A 17,703-nucleotide genomic window follows, 5' to 3' on the forward strand; every position below is an offset into this window, starting at 1 on the left:
AATCCTGACTGAGGTTATCATAATTCATGCATGAAAGGGTTAAGTTAATTCAAGATGACAGTACAGAACTAATACTAGGGATGTCCCGATCTGATCCACGACATCGGTATCGTGCAGATACTGGCCCAGAACGCTAGATCGGAGATCTGAGGGGAGAAAAAAATATGATCCGATTCCTATGTCCGATATCCAACACAAACCATGGGGAAATCTAGCTTAAACCATCGCCTAAATGCTTGAAAATTAGCATTTATCTTGCTGCGACATCCAGTTAAGCGCGCTGCCTGTCACGTGACAACAGTAGTAGCCAATTATAGTTGCATGCTCGCTCTCACCTCATGTTTGCCGCTGTCGGCTGACTGCAAATGATCATAACTAATGGACAACTTTGCTCTGGAAAAGACAACACTAGTCCAGCGCCGGGATAAGGAAAAGAAAAAAAGCCCAAGATGGGGCCCATGATGTTGAAATTATATATTTTGTTTATTAGGTGAAAAGCATTGATATCAAAATAGTAATAAAATAGCAAATGCTAAAGTGTTATATTTTATTGATATCTTACTGTTGTGACGTATTGTTGTTTGTCATATATGTTTTTATATAACTGGGCCGCCTATCTTGGCCAGGACACTCCTGTAAAAGAGATTCTTATTCTCAGTGAGGTTATCTCCTGGTTAAATAAAGGCAAATAAAATAAAATAAAATAAAAATAAAAATATTTAAATTTGTTGATACTGAATTTTGCAAAGCATCTTACTTTTCATACAAAAATATTTAAAATAACATAAAAACATAAGGCATTGATGCATTAGTAGCAATATGAGAAGCTCCCAGCATCTCCAGTAACTGTAATATGATTTCATGAACAGAGGCAGAAGGTGTGGCCATTGAGTCATATAGCCCCTCCTTCTTTGTGTGACTCCTCCCCCACATCATCATAGTCTGTTTAAAAAAAAAACAAGCAAATTCAGGTTTTTTTTTTTTTTTTTTATAATGGTGATTTAGTTTAAATAGGGTTTAAATGAGCGACAATGACTAAATGTAGATTATGTTGAAAGATGACAAAAAAAACATACCTAACAGGTTTCTCTCATCTTCATTGCTGTTCTTCACATCATCATACTCCGGATCTCCCTCTGATACACATGTGAAATAAAACCTCACATTATAATGTTTAACACAGCTTGTGTAATTCATCTCATTCTCCTCATGACTGTCTGAGACTATTAGATTAAACCTGATAAAGCCATGTTCAATATATCATAGAAACATGTATAAGTGATAATAAATTGCAGTTCTGTGTGACTCACTTGTTGCACCTTGAAAATTTTGTCCAATGATGATGATATCATCATAGTGATCTAGTGTGTCCACTACACATACATGAAGATAGAAAAAGAACAAATGTCTTATCATATCAGTACTGAGCATCATTTTAAAGGTATTATGTTAAACATAAAAAAAGGCTCTGTTCACTCGTTGTGACATCGTCACAGCTCTCATATCGGTCTTCTACAAATTAAACATGAAACATTACACCCATACAAATTATATATTATAGAGAGAGAGAGAAAAATATTTTATATCAGAGATGTCCTAACCTGTTCCTGAAGGGCCACTGTCCTGCAGAGTTTAGCTCCAACCCTAATTAAACACACCTCACCTGAACCAAAGTAATCAAGGTCTTCAGACTCACTAAGTGCTTCTCAGATGGAATACACATCCTAGTGAGGATACATCCTTCCTAGTCCAGTCCTTCTGAGGATTCAAGGCTAGAATGATATGGTCTAAGTGCACATGGCTACATCATAAATATTTCTGTCACAGCAGAAAAATACTAATAGAATTATAATTTGAATAAAAATTTATTTGATTTTTTAACTAACTTTATTTTAAAGCAGTACAGGTAATGACCGTTTGTGGTCTCTCACTGGTTTACATTACACTAGACATGTGCCGGACTAGCGACAAATCTAGCGACTTTTTGGACAATCATTTTTTAGTCTCTGAGACTCTCTGGTGCTGCCGCATGAGCGCGAGGTCTCTCTTTCCCCGCGCAAGCCTCTCTCTCTGCATCTGCTGTTTTCAGAGAGCGCAGAGGGGAGCACCACTTTCAGGTAAAAAAAAAAAAAGATATTCTGTTGCTTCTAAGCAAGTAGCCTATAGCCGACATCAGTCACAGCACAACCACTGACTTTATCGTATGTGAATTTGATTTCATTAGTGCAGATTAATGTTTGAGAGCTGGTTATGTAGTCTTAATTGGACCGCGTTTCAGTCATTATAATATTCATTCCGTTGTCTGACAACAGAAACATTAAAATATTTAGAATTAAATTAAATGGCTAAATTAAATTGCAGTATGTGAGCATAGGGAGGCAATACAATACGACGCACTTACGTCATAAATATGCTAATTAGCACATGATGTCATCTAGTACATGTTCTCATTATTTATTTTTATGAATTAAAATGTTTCAAAACCTCTGTTTTTTCACAAATTGCACCCTGAACGTATATACGTAATTATAAAAAATGCGTTTCATGGAGAAGGCAGTAGACAGGCGAAGAACACGTGACGCGCCATTAGCGTGACGCAGCTGCGCGCATGCTCCATACCCGGGAAAAGACAACAGTAGTCTGGCGCCAAGAAAATGAAAAGAAAAAAAGCCTGAGATGAGGCCTGTACGTCACTTTTAGGTACTTTTATAATCCTGTTAAGTTGTTTTGGATTTTGATAACATTAAGTTAATAATGTGTTTTAATGTTGGTGATAATATCACTGCCGCATCTGCCTTAATATCCTTTTCGAGTTTCCATGTTCCCTTACGAAAATTAACCATAATTTTACTCAGAAAAAAAAAAACATGGTTATTGTAGCAATGGTAACTACAAATTAGCCATGACTTTGATACTTCAAATCACTTATGAATAATTTATGAAGTATTCAGATAATATTTTTGTGGTAATAAATACAGACATCTTTCATTTTTGGCCACCTTTTTGTGATAGAAATGCTAGCCTCTATAATTTCTTAAACAAAAACATGTGGACATTACAACCCTTATAAAGACTAATCCTTGGTTTTACTGAAGTAAACTTTTCTTTTATCTAATTTCTGAATACAATTGTAATTTGTAAATAATACAAATTAATTATAGTTTAGTTATTTTACTATTTTATTAAAGTTCTATTTTGACCCCTATAGTAGGGTTTTTTTTTTTACTTCCATAATTTGGGTAGGGGGCACAATAATACAATTCTGCTCAAGGCACCCATTTGGCCAGCAGCGGCCCTGCATACTTTAACATCCCCAGTGTCCCTCTCATGGGACACTGCACTTATTCACAAAAGTACACAATTTTGCATTTGCTTTAAAGCCCTACAGGTTACCCCCAACCCATCACCCACCAAAGACCCCCAAACAGCTTTAAATATTTTTCTGTATTGCTTTATTGTATTTAAATGTTCAATTATTTTTGTTATAAGAAAAAAGTTATTTAACCTGTTACACTGTATAATGACCACTTTTTTTAAATACCGTGATAATACCATATACTGTGATAAAAGCATTATCAATTAATCGCAACAGGAAAATTTGATACCGACATATCCCTACATTACACATAGTTTAGCATTACGTGATTAATTTATAACTAAACTAAATAATATAAAACAATGCTTACACCTTAAATAAATAAATATATATATATATATATATATATATATATATAATATTTTGCATAATATTAAATTAGATTGATGGCTCTTGTCTCACCCCTCTGAGTGAAGTGATTGTGTCTGTGCTGAATCTCCTCATAAACTGCCTCAGACATTGTCCCGTGTCTTCTCTTAGAGAGAGCTGTGAGTGTAGACAGACAAACCTGCTGTCAGTTCACAACACATGACTGAACACTGAATAAGACACAGTATGGCAGTCCCTGGATCTCTCCTACCTCTCCTCATCACTCTGTTCTGCTGAATCAGTATAAGCATTGGCACTAAGAGTAGTAAGAGCACAACTCCGAGAACAATCACAAGCACTGGGGGAGACGCTGGTGGAGGAGTTAGTGGAGGAGCGATTGATGTTGAGCCCACATGAGGAGAAACTATAGGAGAAGCTGATGATGTTGTGCCAGGAGTAGTGGACACTGACAAATCTGTCAAAATACACAAACACATTAAAAACCATACAAATACACAAATATTCCCTCTAAAATTATCAAATGAATATTATTTTTTAGTGTTTGTTGTGACCTGCACAGGTGAGTCTAACAAGCTTATTGCGTGAGCAGTCAGTGTGGTTATTCAGGGAGAGAGGACAGTCCCACAGGTGAATCTCATTCCCTCTGCACTTGACTTCGTTCATCCACACAACACCTTCAACAGCACCAAAGACTGAATTCCCATCAGCCCTCAGTGCTGCTCCACAACCCAGCTGCCTGCAGACCACCTGAGCATCGCTGATATCCCACTGATCATCACAGACTGAGCCCCACACAGCGTTATGATACACCTCCAGCCTCCCAGAGCACCGGCCATCCCTTCCACTCAGTCTGAGAGGAACATGACCTAAAAAACACACACACATCAGCACTGACCAGCTTCAGCACAACATTCACAACAAAACACACACTAATAATGAATGTAGATGCTTTTAAAACTTTGATTATTTTCTGAGGTAAATAATTTCTATTTTGAAAATGCATATATAAATAATTTAACAGTAATTTGCTATGAAAATATAGGCTTACATTAACAAACATTCAACAGATTTGTTGTAAATAAACTTACTTGCACACTGTCTCTGGTAAGGAGATGGTGAGGTAAAACATGTCAGACGACTCTGAGGAGACTCACGAGTTTCCTCCTCTGAGATTATAACATGATAAAAAAAGAAAAGTGAACAGAATATTATGATGAGACATCTGACATCTCTCAGAGAGAACCAATTGTCAGTGTAAAACTGCTAAACATTTTACCCTAACAAATCATTTCACTCTTCCCATCAGCTGACTTTCACGAGTTCACGCTTGCATATAATTAGCTGAGGTATGGTATGCGTATTTGGCGTGCTGTCCGGGGAAGGGCTCCGAGCTTGGGAATGGCCCAAACCTAGAGTACCCCCCCTTCCCCGTCTAGTTGTAAAGTGACCTTGAAGTGAGGAGATGGGGTGGAGGAGGGATGCTGATAAACTGGCAATGGATAGAGGTAAATCAGCGGTATTTATACTATGGTATTGATTACTTGATTGTGGTCCACCGGTGTTGATTAGGCTAAGTATCTGATGCGCTGCTCCCGAACCTTTTTACTAAAACCAAATTTCACGAGTTCACGCTTACATATAATTAGCTGAGGTATGGTATGCGTATTTGGCGTGCTGTCTGGCGAAGGGCTCCGAGCTCGGGAATGGCCCGAACCTAGAGTACCTCCCAAAAAGCAAATGAACAAGAGAACAGCCGCCAGATTAAAAAAGCCCTCCAGAATAGCATTGAGTACTGGCGGGGGATGATTTTATTTTTCTGAGAAGTCACTTCATTGGCAGGCCGGAAGAGCCTACGTACTCCAGTGGGAGCGACTTAAGCATTGGAAGGGTAGGCCTTACCAGCTGCAGGTTCATGGTACACAAAGGTAAAGTTGTGTGGCCAGGAGGCTTTCACCAGCATCCAACAGGAACTTCATGTTTGCTGTATTGGGTGGGTCAGTGTCGCAGGCCGTAGTTTGGCCATGAGGCTCTCGCCGACGTCCGATGGGAGCTTGTACTCACGGCATCGGACGGGTAAGCCTTGACGACCGTAGAATGGTAAAGGAGGTTTTCACCAGCCTCTCGCGGGCGCTGGATATTCATAAAATGGAAAGGTCAGCTTGGCGGGTGTAAAAAGGAAAGGAAAGGTTGTCTGGCCAGGAGGCTCTCGCCGACATCCAATGGGAGCACACACATCGAATGGGTAAGCGTCGCTGTCCGAAGGATGGGAAAGGTAAGTTTGTCTCTCGCCAGCATTCGAAGGGAACACACGCATCGAATGGGTAAGTCTCGATGGCTGTAGGAAGGAAAGCGTAAGGTTATCTAGCCTGGAGGCTCTCGCCGACTTCCGATGGGAGCACACGCATTGAACGAGTGAGCCTCACTGGCTATAGAGTAGAAAGGTAAAGATGTCTGGCCGGGAGGCTCTCCCCGGCATCTGGTGGGAGCTCAATACTTGCGGCACCAGATGGGTAAGTCTTGACGACCGTAAAAGGGAAGTAAGGTTGTTTAGCTGGGAGGCTCTCGCCGACGTACAATGGGAGCATGCGGCATCGAACGAGTAAGACAATGCTGGCCGTAAAATAGAAAAGGTAAGGTTTTCTAGCTGGGAGGCTCTAACCGGCATCTGGTGGCAGCTCAATGCTTGCGGCACTGAATGGGTACACCCGTAGTCGGACGGAAAGGCCAAGAATGCTTGACCGGGAGGGCTCTTGCAACCTTTGACGAAAGTTCAATATTTGTGCATGGACGAGTAAGTGATGCAGTTAGTTGAAGGGAAACATTCACTCGACAGGGAAAACTCTTGCAGCATCTGACCGGGTTTAAATGCTCACAGCATCAGACGGGTAACTCTGCCGGTAGTTTGTCAGAAAAGGCAAGGTTTGTTCAACCGGGAGGCTCTCGCGGCATCTGACGGGAATTCAATACTCACTGTATCGGATTGGTGAGCCTTGCCGGTAGTTGGAGAAATATTTACTCCGCTGGGAGCACTTTGCAGCACCTGACAGGGACTTCGATACTCAGAGCAATTTGAGATGTCTAAAGGGGGTGCTATGAGGATTACTTGCGTAGTTGTTTAGCAAATCCAATGAGATGCTTCCGATAACATCAGAAAATCTTTGATCGGCTTGCATTTGAAGTTAAGCGTACGACGAAATAGAATTTCCTGTCCTGTCAGTGTACCTCAAATAAGTGCCATGAATCTGGATGCATGGGCATATCTTAAAAGCTGCGTGATGTCAACTTTTGCCAGCCAAGAGTAAAAAATGTTTTCTCCTCTCTCCATATTGATTGCCTGATCATTGTTCTACGATTGGGAGAGAGAATTCAGAGCCATCAAGGTGATACTTTGAAACGGCAAATTATTTGGAGCTGACAGACTGATTAAGAGTTTCTTATCCCGAAATTTTCAAATTAACCACTCCAGTGGGCTAATGAGAAACCGAGAAGGAGGGGCTTCAAAAATGCTGATCATGAATCCCCCTTTTTTCGCTATCTATAGTGGAAATCTGAACAGATTATTTCAGTGAATAGCTGAAACGTAATGAAAAAATTGCAACATTTGAGGTCACGTTCAAGGACTTATGATTGCTGTAGCATGCCTGTCGTGAAGAATTGTCCAATATTAAAGAGGTATAATATGTGTGACGAGTGGGGCGGGGCCAAGAGCCGTGGGAACGGAGCAAGGCCGGTGGAGTGATTTGGAAATGAGCGACACCTGCTCGACCCACCGGTCTCGAGTCCCACGGAGGAGATGGAAGGATATAAAACAGCAGCAACGAAAGTGAAGGACGAGAGAGGACCAAGCCTGGATTTATTATGTGTTTTGATTTTGTTTGTGTTTATTTGATTATTAAAGTCATTTTGATTGTCTGCCGGTTCCCGTCTCCTTCTTCCCACAAAAGAACATTGTTACAATATGATTAAAGTGTACATTTGAATTAAATGGGGGGTGTTTGGAAGGATGGTTAGGGTGTGGTGGAACATAGAGAAGTAAAGGGGAGCATGAGAGGAGGAGGAGAGATAGCTGCTTGAGCCGGGAAGCTTGCTTCGGCTGCTGTAGTTTTTGGCTGCGAGAAAAATAAAAGGGTTAGTAACATTTGGTGGGGCAAGCTAAAAAAAATGCCTGGGTAGCCTACTGTGTTGCCAGCTTAGCAATTGGTTGCCTGATTTGACAATTCCTCAAGCCTTGTCCACATTCGCATGTTCCTGTTGGAAAAGCATCTTTTCCTATCGTTTTGGCCTTCTGGCCTTTTTAAACAGCCTCCAGAGCGGATAAATTTGGAATGCTGTTTTCACATTGTAGTATGGACTTTGGAAGAGGCTTTTGAAAACGATGAAGCATGTTTAGTCGGGTAAAACACTGGACCAATAGACTTGATTATCAGAGGTGGAAAGTAACGAATTACATTTACTCGCGTTACTGTAATTGAGTAGCTTTTTGTGTACTAATACTTTTTAAAGTAATTTTTTAAATTTGTAATTTTACTTTTACTTAAGTATATTTTGATTGAAGTATTGTACTTCGCTACATTTTAAAACACATTAATTACTGAGTAAAAAAAAAAAAAAACTCGCTCCCTGGAAACTAAGGCTGTAAATAATGGGCAGGAGGGCAAACTGGTGCCAAAATCACAAGAAAGATGCAGACGGACAAAACAGGCGTTAGTGGTGCAGACACCGCTGAAAACGAAACCCCGTCATATTCTGAAGTTGAACCCGAAGGAAATGAAGTGAACCCCTGGCCATATGTATGCTCTATTATGCAGTGTAAGCTGTACTTGCCTAGGAAGAGCAAACTAGCAGCTTATAAAATCTCGACAAGACATCAACCCTTCGCAAGAATGTAGAGGTAAGCTAAATAATTGCATCGTTGCATTGGTGGTTAAAATGAAGCTTTGACATTTTAGCAAGAGGTTTTGCACAAATTAGCTAAAAAGACCATGGTGAGGAGTGTGCTATTTTTGTTTTAATGATGTGCGCGCGCATTTATAGTGCGTTCTTTCACTGTGTGATTCAGTCTCCTAAAATGCATTTAGAACGATCAAAAAATTTAAGATATACGGGCAGAAAATTCACATATTTATATAATTTCATATATTAAATCAAAATCACACAAAGAATGCCATCTTTGCCTCCAAAAATCATCATGAATATATACATACATATATATAACAGTTCAGTAAACAAGTTAATTAAGAGACTTGCGTTTTAGACACCATATTGCCTTTTTTTTAGCTCTATTTCTACAACAGAAAATAATTCCAAACACAGCCACCAAAGCACAGTTTTGCGTCTCTGAGCAACGTGACAGTGTTTCGTTTCTGAATGAATCAAACGTTTAAATGATTCGGTTCAATCACAATGACTCACTTATTAACAGTGACTTGCTGACACATACTGGCCATTTTAATTTCACATTTAAAGTAGGCTATCTTTTGATTTTTTTAAATAATTAATTTCTTATCATTTCAAATGAGTATTCAACATTTTATGTCTTGTATATCAAAACATTATTCATGTATTTGTAACTGCAGGTTAAATGCATTCTTGTCCTGCCCTAAACAGTGTAATACATCTAAATGCCACTTCCAATGAATCTTCTGCATTTCCTCTGCATTAACAGATGAGTTTGTTGATACTAATTTTCCTTGGCAACAGCCCAAATGTATTATTATTCTAAATAACTGATTCTTTTAATTAAAAACAACTAGTTTGAGATTAGTAGACCTATCCCAGGGGTGTCAAACTCAGTTCCTGGAGGGTCGTAGTCCTGCAGAGAGAGGGAGAGAGAGAGAGAGGGAGAGAGAGAGACTATGGAAGCGCACAGCTGGAGCAGAGAAGCCTGTTCAGGGTTTTAGGTCAGTTTCATCTGTAAAGATGCTTTTTTGTCTTTGTTTTTTTATTTATTTAATCAAGCAGCAGCACGTTGCTCATCAGTCATCACTCAAAAGGAGTAGGAATTTATCTGAAAAAAAAATCCGATTTTTTTTATAGGTTTAGGGGGAGCTTGACAGACAACAACACAACCCTTACGAAAATTAACATTTTAATATTTAACTATAAATCCAGATAAAATGGTTACTATTGTTTAACTGTGATCACCAAAAATGTAAAATTATTTTAATCCAAATCTATTTGCAAAAAAACAAAACAAAACAAGGTTATTTTACTTTTATATAGGCTAATAAAAGCATGGTAATTTTCTGTAAGGGAAAAACATGACTCGTGTACAGTATTAGGATTTTTCTATAAAGATATTGTAGTATTGTAGAGTATTGTATTGTAAAGTAGCCTATAGTTTTGTTCAATCTTGAGTATTAAAGTCACGAGAGAGATGGATAACAGGGCAAAATAAAGAGACTGAAGAGAAAAATGGAAGTGAAGGTACAGTTCAGGAGAGAACTTTTAATTATTTTGCATGTCCCCAAATTAAAGATTTAAACCTTTTTTATGTCAGGTCCATACAAAAAAATAGTATTGTCCATGAATTTGTTTGTATGAGTTTGAATTTTCCAGTCTGAATTTTTTTCCCAGTCCGCCCTCCTGTAAATTAATGGCAAAGACATGGTTTCATTTTCTACACATAGGCCTACTGAAGCTCGCAGTGTTTTCAACCCCTGCCGCCTCAATATAGGAGTAAACGAGCACATAAACACAATTTCTAGAACTGCTCTGTGTCACTTCATGTGCATTTTACTTATTTTGAGAAAACTATCATCATATACAAAGAGACAGCAGTTTAAAAAAAACACCAATGTTTCAGGAGTTTATTACACAGAATACGTCACATGCTTATTTGATAAATGTATTTAAGTTGATGTATATGCTTTTATTTATTATTCTTTAAATTTCACAAATTTAGAAAAGTAATCAAAAAGTACTCAAAAGTAATTAGTTACATTACTTTAATAAAGTAATTGAAAAAGTTACACTACTATTACATTTTAAACAGGGTAACTTGTAATCTGTAACCTATTACATTTCCAAAGTAACCTTCCCAACACTGGCAGTAATGTTAATTGCAGTTATGTGCTTTTCACTTTTAAGTGGTTTCTAAAGATATTTACTTTGCATGCTTTTCATATTACAGTCCTAAAAAAAAAACCCATAAATTTTTACTCACACTTGCTGTCCTGCGGTAAAACAAGAGGGTAGTTGTGTTTTAGATAAATTCTGAGTAATCACACCAGTAAATGGTGAAATATGTCCCTAAATAAATTGGTCCTGCCAGAATAATTGCATGCAACTTATGTCGGTATCAGGATTTAAACATGCACAGTAAGGCAAATGCAATGTCTTCAGACATTTTAGTGTGGATGACGACTCTGGAAAAAATGCCTTGGCTTCGTGGTTAAAAATGGCATCGTCATCCGACAGAATTACGTCATAACTTTACAATACGTGGTCTGTGCCGCTAGTGGAGGCAGCCTCAAACTGCACTGTGGCCGGAAAAGCCATGGTGAAAAGGCTTAGCCGCTGCGGGAAAGCGAGTGAGGCTTGCTGCGGTGAGATCTGGGGCATGGCTCGGGCTGGTTGAATGCCTGCTGCTGCCACGATCCAGTGCTCGAGGAGAGCCTGGTCTTGAGCGGGACGATCATGGTATCGAGCGATGTGAGCTCGGGGCTTTGCACGGTCTATTGGCCACAACCTGTAGCTTGGTGAGAAGAGCAGCTGTTGGCGATAATGCTAAATGGTGCTCAGCGGCCGTGTTCGGCGAGGTAGGAGTGATCATGGGTCTGGCAAAAAGCGGCAGATCTGAAAAAATCCCCGGTATAGATCTTTTCATTGGAAGGAAAGATTGGTGATAAGATGACGGACAGAGCAAACCGAATGCTGATAGAGGTAAGTCAGCGGTATTTATACTATGGTATTGATTACTTGATTGTAGTCCACCGGTGTTGATTAGGCTAAGTATCTGTCACGCTCCTCCCGAAATTTGTTACTAAAACCACATTTAGTTTCTATTTAAGTTTACTTACCCAATTAGTCATAAAAATAAATGTACAGAAACAAAAAAATAATGACTATGGACACCAAATATACCTTCAATTATAGAATCACCCAGAAGGATTATTATTGAGACCATATTCAATTATTTAAATATCATCCAACCTGAGCAGGTGATTTTGGCCACTTCATCTTCACCACAGTCATTCTGTCCCCACGGTGAAGATGGACACTGCCACAGATATGAATCATGTGGTCGACATGTAACTTTATCCACCCAGTTAGGAGCTGATTTCACTCTTGCTGTAGAAGCAGACAAAACACCAGATCTTCCACAGTTCAGCTCTTGACAGATCAGACTCACTGTATCTCCGTCCATCTGGTTCCAGCACACATTACCCCAGGATCCATTGTAGAAAACCTCCACATTCCCTTCACAGCCCTCAGTTAATCTGATCTCTTTAAAGTCTAGAGAGAATAGGATGTGCATTAAACAATTAAAATTCAGTTTGTGATTAAGCTAAAATATGTACAAAAACATGATGCATGCTGCAAGTACTGATTGCATCTAAAAACAGATGAGAAAAAATATATTATATAGCTCCATTATTTGTTTATAATATACAGATAAATTCTTTATTAATAATATAGTAATGTCCCTGCAAACATATGATTGTTTTATATTCTGTAATGAATTATTTTTTATCTTAGGAAGGCAGTATATATTTAAAAGTAATTTACTCTCAAATCAATATTTTGTGTTGAAGTATTTGGTAAGTAGTCATGAACTGTAAAGTCAGACAGTCATTAACTCAAAACAAACCCCTTCAGATCCATTTAAATCCTGATCACCATGGATTTTAATGATTACATGGTATATTTTCTGATAAACAACTATATCTTTGATAAATATTTCCTCTAGTGTACTGTTTACCTGAGCACACGACCCCTACATCCTCCTTGTGCTGACAGTCATGTTTTCCCCAGCCTGGAGAAGAGCAGCTCCACAGGGACGTCTCATTCCCCTCACACTCCACCTCATCCAGCCATATGTGTCCAGAACCAGGACCAAACCAGGCTGGTACCTGCTGGTTACTGAGGGCCACTCCACACTGCAGCTGTCTGCACACCACATGAGCATCTTTAATATCCCAGGAGTCATCACACACTGTCCCCCATGAGCCGCTGTGAAAAACCTCCAGCCTCCCTGCACAGTCTCCCCCAGAACCCACCAGCCTGATGGACCCCCGACCTGATATTCAGAGACAGAAAAACACATTATTGATCATGAACAAATGAAGAATCTGTCCAGATGTTGTTCTTCTCACCAAGGCAGGTGATTGACAGCTGTTGTGTGGAGCTGCAGTTGAGAGTTTGTGGAGATCTGCAGTTCCCCAGATGAGCTTCACTCCCAGAGCACTGGAAGCCCGTCACACACTCATGACTGTGTTCAGGACTGGATGAAGAGGAGCTGTGGAAGTTCAGCACAGAGCCACAGCCCAGCTGTCTGCAGACCACAGAGGATTCAGAGAGACTCCAGGAGTCCAGCAAAACTCTCCTCCAGACCTGATGGATGAAAACTTCCACCTCCCCCTCACACTGTCTCTCTCCAGACAACCGCACCAGACCATCATGAAGAGCCAGAGAGGAATCTGAGTGAAAAATGTGAAACTTTACTAAAATTTTTAAATTTTGAGAACATGCTTAACATAAATATTATATTTTTAAATAAAATCAGAAATAAAAGAAAACACTCACTAGAGCAGATGACTCCAAAATCTCGTCTATGAGAACATTCAGCTCGACTCCATGAAGAGATGGAACATTCTGAGAGTTTTGTTTCATTCCCGTCACAATCAAACACATCAGCCCAGATTTCCTCACTTCCCTCTCCAAACCAGTCTGATCCCACAACAGACACAGCAATCCCACAATTCAGCTGTCTACAGAGAACACTGGCAGCTCTCATATCCCAGCATGCATCACACACTGTGCCCCATTTACTGAAGTACTGACGTTCGACTCGACCAGAACAAGAGTCTGAACCATTTACCAGCCTGAGATCAGTGTAACCTGGACATAACATGAGAGTTTATTTAAACAGTATAAAAACAAAAGGCAAGTAAAAATATTTATGCATAAAACAAACATTGCTGAACTACAGCATGTTAATTTAAAAAATATAATGCTTACAATACTGCATTACTCACCAAAAATAGTAACCAATTATGTTACCAATTATGTTAAATTTTTCGAAAAAACAAAAATTGTTACTTTACCATTACACTTTTTAATGGCGGTAGGTTGCATTGAAGCAGTGCAAATAAAATAGCAGAACTGACTTTCTTTTGTGATATTTATGCTCATGTTTGAAATCTTGTATAATTAACTTGCAAATTAATCAGTCAGGTCTGCCAAGTGACTTTTTTATAACTAATGAACAAAACAAACCACATTTTTTCTAGTGTAGGCTTGTGTATGTTTCACTGTACATGTCTGCATGACTATGAAGAAAAGAATTGCAAGAATTGCTTATATAAACACAAAGATTTGCAAAATATTTATACTCAACCAGAACACATCACTCCCACATCATTTTCATGAGAACAGTTGTTTTCATGTGTTGGTGATGTTGGACAGAGGTGAATCTGAGACTCATTTCCTCTGCACTGAATCTCTTGTGTCCACATCTGAGCGTCTCCTTTGCCAAAAGCAGCTGCTCCCAGCACCTGTACAGGAGCCCCACAGTCCAGCTCTCTACACACAACCTCTGCATCCTGCTGGTCAAAGGCAGCGTCACACACTGACATCCACGTCTGATTATGATATATCTCCAATCTCCCAGAGCACAAGTGAGGTCCAATAATAAGTCTGGAATGATTATGATCTGTTCATATTAAATTAAATGTTCATATTAAATAAAACCATACAAATCAGATTTATTTAGAGTGTCAATTTTAAGTGTACATTTAATAGGCACAAGATTTAAATACAATTTTTAGATTTTAATAAAAAATATACTAATTTGTTAAACAAAATGACAAAATTAATAACACATTGAGGAAAGATTTTATACCAAAATATATGACTTTCAGTTACCAAAATAAAATGAGCAAAATTTACAAATCCGTTGTGCCCTCCCAAAACAAACACACACACACACAATTTTTGCTGAACACAAATGGCACCGCAAGTTGATACTGCAGAGTTTGTGCCACGACACACTAGAGCTGTGATGGGCTGACAGGTTGTCAGGAGTGATATACAAATGTATCCAGTCTCCAAAATATCCCTTTTATATAAATGTGAATTTACAGTTTTAATTTTTTCATTCAAGTAATAAGCCATATTTAATTAAAAAAAGGAGGTGTGTATGTGCGGGAAAGAACAAAAATGCACAAGAGTGGCACAGCTGTTTAGTGAATTTGCTCCAAAATGTTTTGAAGATCAATCTCAGTCACCTGAACAACTGACTCCAGCATCTTCACTATGATTACAGCCATGTAAACCCCATCCGAATGATCCACAGTTCTTCAGTGTAGATTCTGATCCAGTACAATAGGTCATACCCATCCAGATTGGTCCTGATCCTGATCCAAAATGAGCATCACCCAGAGCATCTACAGGTTCTCCACAGTCCAGCTCTCTACACACCACTGCAGCATCAGGCAAATCCCAGTAATCATCACACACTGTTCCCCACTGACCTCTGTGAAGAACCTCCACTCTACCAGCACAGCGACTGCTACCATTTACCAGTCTCACATTCACACGGTCTATATAATGAACAGAGAGAATAAACCATAAAGAAATATTGAAGGACAGAGAGAAAGCAAAGGTCAAGGTGAGATGGCAAAACCACTAAAAATCTGAAAAAAATGGTTTTAATTCCAACCTGCACACATCAGTCCAACATCATTGTCATGCAAACAGTTGTCATGTGATGGTGATGTTGGACACAGGTGAATCTGAGACTCATTTCCTCTGCACTGAATCTCTTGTGTCCACATCTGAGCGTCTCCTTTGTCAAAAGCAGCTGCTCTCAGCACCTGTACAGGAGCCCCACAGTCCAGCTCTCTACACACAACCTCTGCATCCTGCTGGTCAAAGACAGTGTCGCACACTGACATCCACGTCTGATCATGAAGGATCTCAACTCTCCCAGAGCAGTGGGAACCTCCAACCAGCCGGACTTCTGAACAATAAAAAAAAGATAGACTGGTAACACTTAATAAGGTTGTGTTTGTTAATATGTTAAGGCATTGGGTATCACAACCTAATAATGAACATTATTTTAAAACATTTATTGATCTAAGATAATGCTATTTAATCAATATTGCTTCTTTAAATTCAGGCTTATCCAACATGATGCTTTAATAATTTACAAAAAATTGATATGTTTTAAATGTATACGTAGAAATTAATATTGCCCTAGGTTAATAAATGTTGTAAAATAATGATTCTTTAAGTTCATGAAACTTAATGGTAATAAATTTAACCTCATCATAACGTCATATCAAATATTAAATTATGCATGTCTGTGTCACGGCGCGGCAAATGGCGCCAAGGAAAGAACAGGGTCTGGGTCCAAATGCAGGGAAGAATATTTTAAATAGAACAAAAAAGGCCAACACAGCAAAAACAAAACAGAAACAAATCACAGGGAACAATGTGGAAGCGTATGGGTAGCATAATTCAATTTGGGATGTAATATGCAAAATGACAATGCAATTTGTAAAATGACAATGCATTTCTCTATTTACATTTACATCTTCCAATACATTTGTGCAACGTTTGGTGCAAAATTAAAATTAAATTATATAATTTTCATTTGCCATTTCATACACCAGTTTTAATATGTAAAATGAATACTTATTTTAACGCTTTATAAGTTGCAAAATTAAAATGAAAATCTATTACAGAAATGATTAGATATGTATAACATGTTCAAGCAAAAACTGTTGCAAAATTATCATTTAAATGCTATTTTTCTTAAATGCATTAACACTCACAGTCAAGACACTTACGATTGCATTTTTATTCAGTGTCCCGCAATGAATGTAGCAAAATTCAATGTGCACATTGAAAAGGCATTCCGAGCCGATCACGTCTCCGCCCCCTCCCGCCATGTCAATCACTGCGTGAACAAGGCGGGGCTTGCAGAAGGTCTGAGACTCAAATCTCAAGAAGAGGATTCAAGTGGGAGAACATGGACAAGACAGTTGGTCCGTGTACGTTTTGATCATTTCAGTTTATGTCTTTAATATTTCATTCGCTCTGGTGGGCGGAGTTGAAACGCTGCTTTCATCTGATTGGTCGAATCGCTCCACCTTCAACTCGGTCTTTTCATTCTTTCAGGCAGAATAAGAGTCAGTGCGAGTGTGACACTGTAATGTCTGAAACTACCGCTCACTGTTAATTAGCATACTATTTGAATCAGATGTAGCTGGGCACATAATTCGTGCTGCTGAGACCTGCAAATAATTTCTAGGTTGTAGTATTGTATGAATATTGTCCCACTGATAAATACAGTGCAAATAGTTCTGTCTCTTTGGATAAAAGTGAAGTGGAAATAAAAATCAATAATAGACTGAACAGTTCCATGTCTGTAACATTTACCACTCTCATCTTTTAAGTCATAAGGCACTAGGTATGTGTGTGTGACATTAATAAATGATTGTAAAAATTTATATTGTTACATTTCTGAAATAAAAATGGTATAATTAGCACTATGCTGCTCAGTGCTCCTGTAGCGTACCCCAGAGCGCCCTCTCGCGGCTGTAGACGGTAATGTTTCCTCTTGGTTCTGAATAAATGCGACTTATATGTTTTTTTCCTCGTCATGACGTATTTTTGGACTGATGCAACTTATACCGAAAAATACGGGTAACATTATTATTATTATTTATTATGAGAGTAATTGACACAGACTAGAACTTTAATGTTTCACCATTTTCAGCTCAGATCTTCAGACTCGTCTGACTTGTGTTGCTGTATAACTGGCCAGA

General features: G+C 38.8%; 1 protein-coding gene across 4 annotated transcripts in view; it reads right to left on the reverse strand.

The window, feature by feature from the left end:
• Positions 1-459: 459 nt before the first annotated feature.
• LOC132098815 (deleted in malignant brain tumors 1 protein-like) overlaps positions 460-17,703 on the reverse strand; it is a 49,351-nt gene continuing 32,107 nt past the window's right edge. For 3 of the 4 annotated variants that reach the window (XM_059505032.1, XM_059505031.1, XM_059505033.1), the window contains one exon: positions 460-942. In XM_059505032.1, the coding sequence (XP_059361015.1) occupies positions 893-942 (50 nt within the window). In that variant the 3' untranslated portion in view covers positions 460-892. Of the gene's footprint in view, positions 943-1,076; positions 1,137-1,310; positions 1,592-17,703 lie in introns of those variants that run through there. The other variant, XR_009422977.1, reaches the window with a different exon arrangement.

The sequence above is a fragment of the Carassius carassius genome, chromosome 22 (assembly GCF_963082965.1).
Source record: "Carassius carassius chromosome 22, fCarCar2.1, whole genome shotgun sequence".
NCBI classification, from domain to species: Eukaryota; Metazoa; Chordata; class Actinopteri; order Cypriniformes; family Cyprinidae; genus Carassius; species Carassius carassius.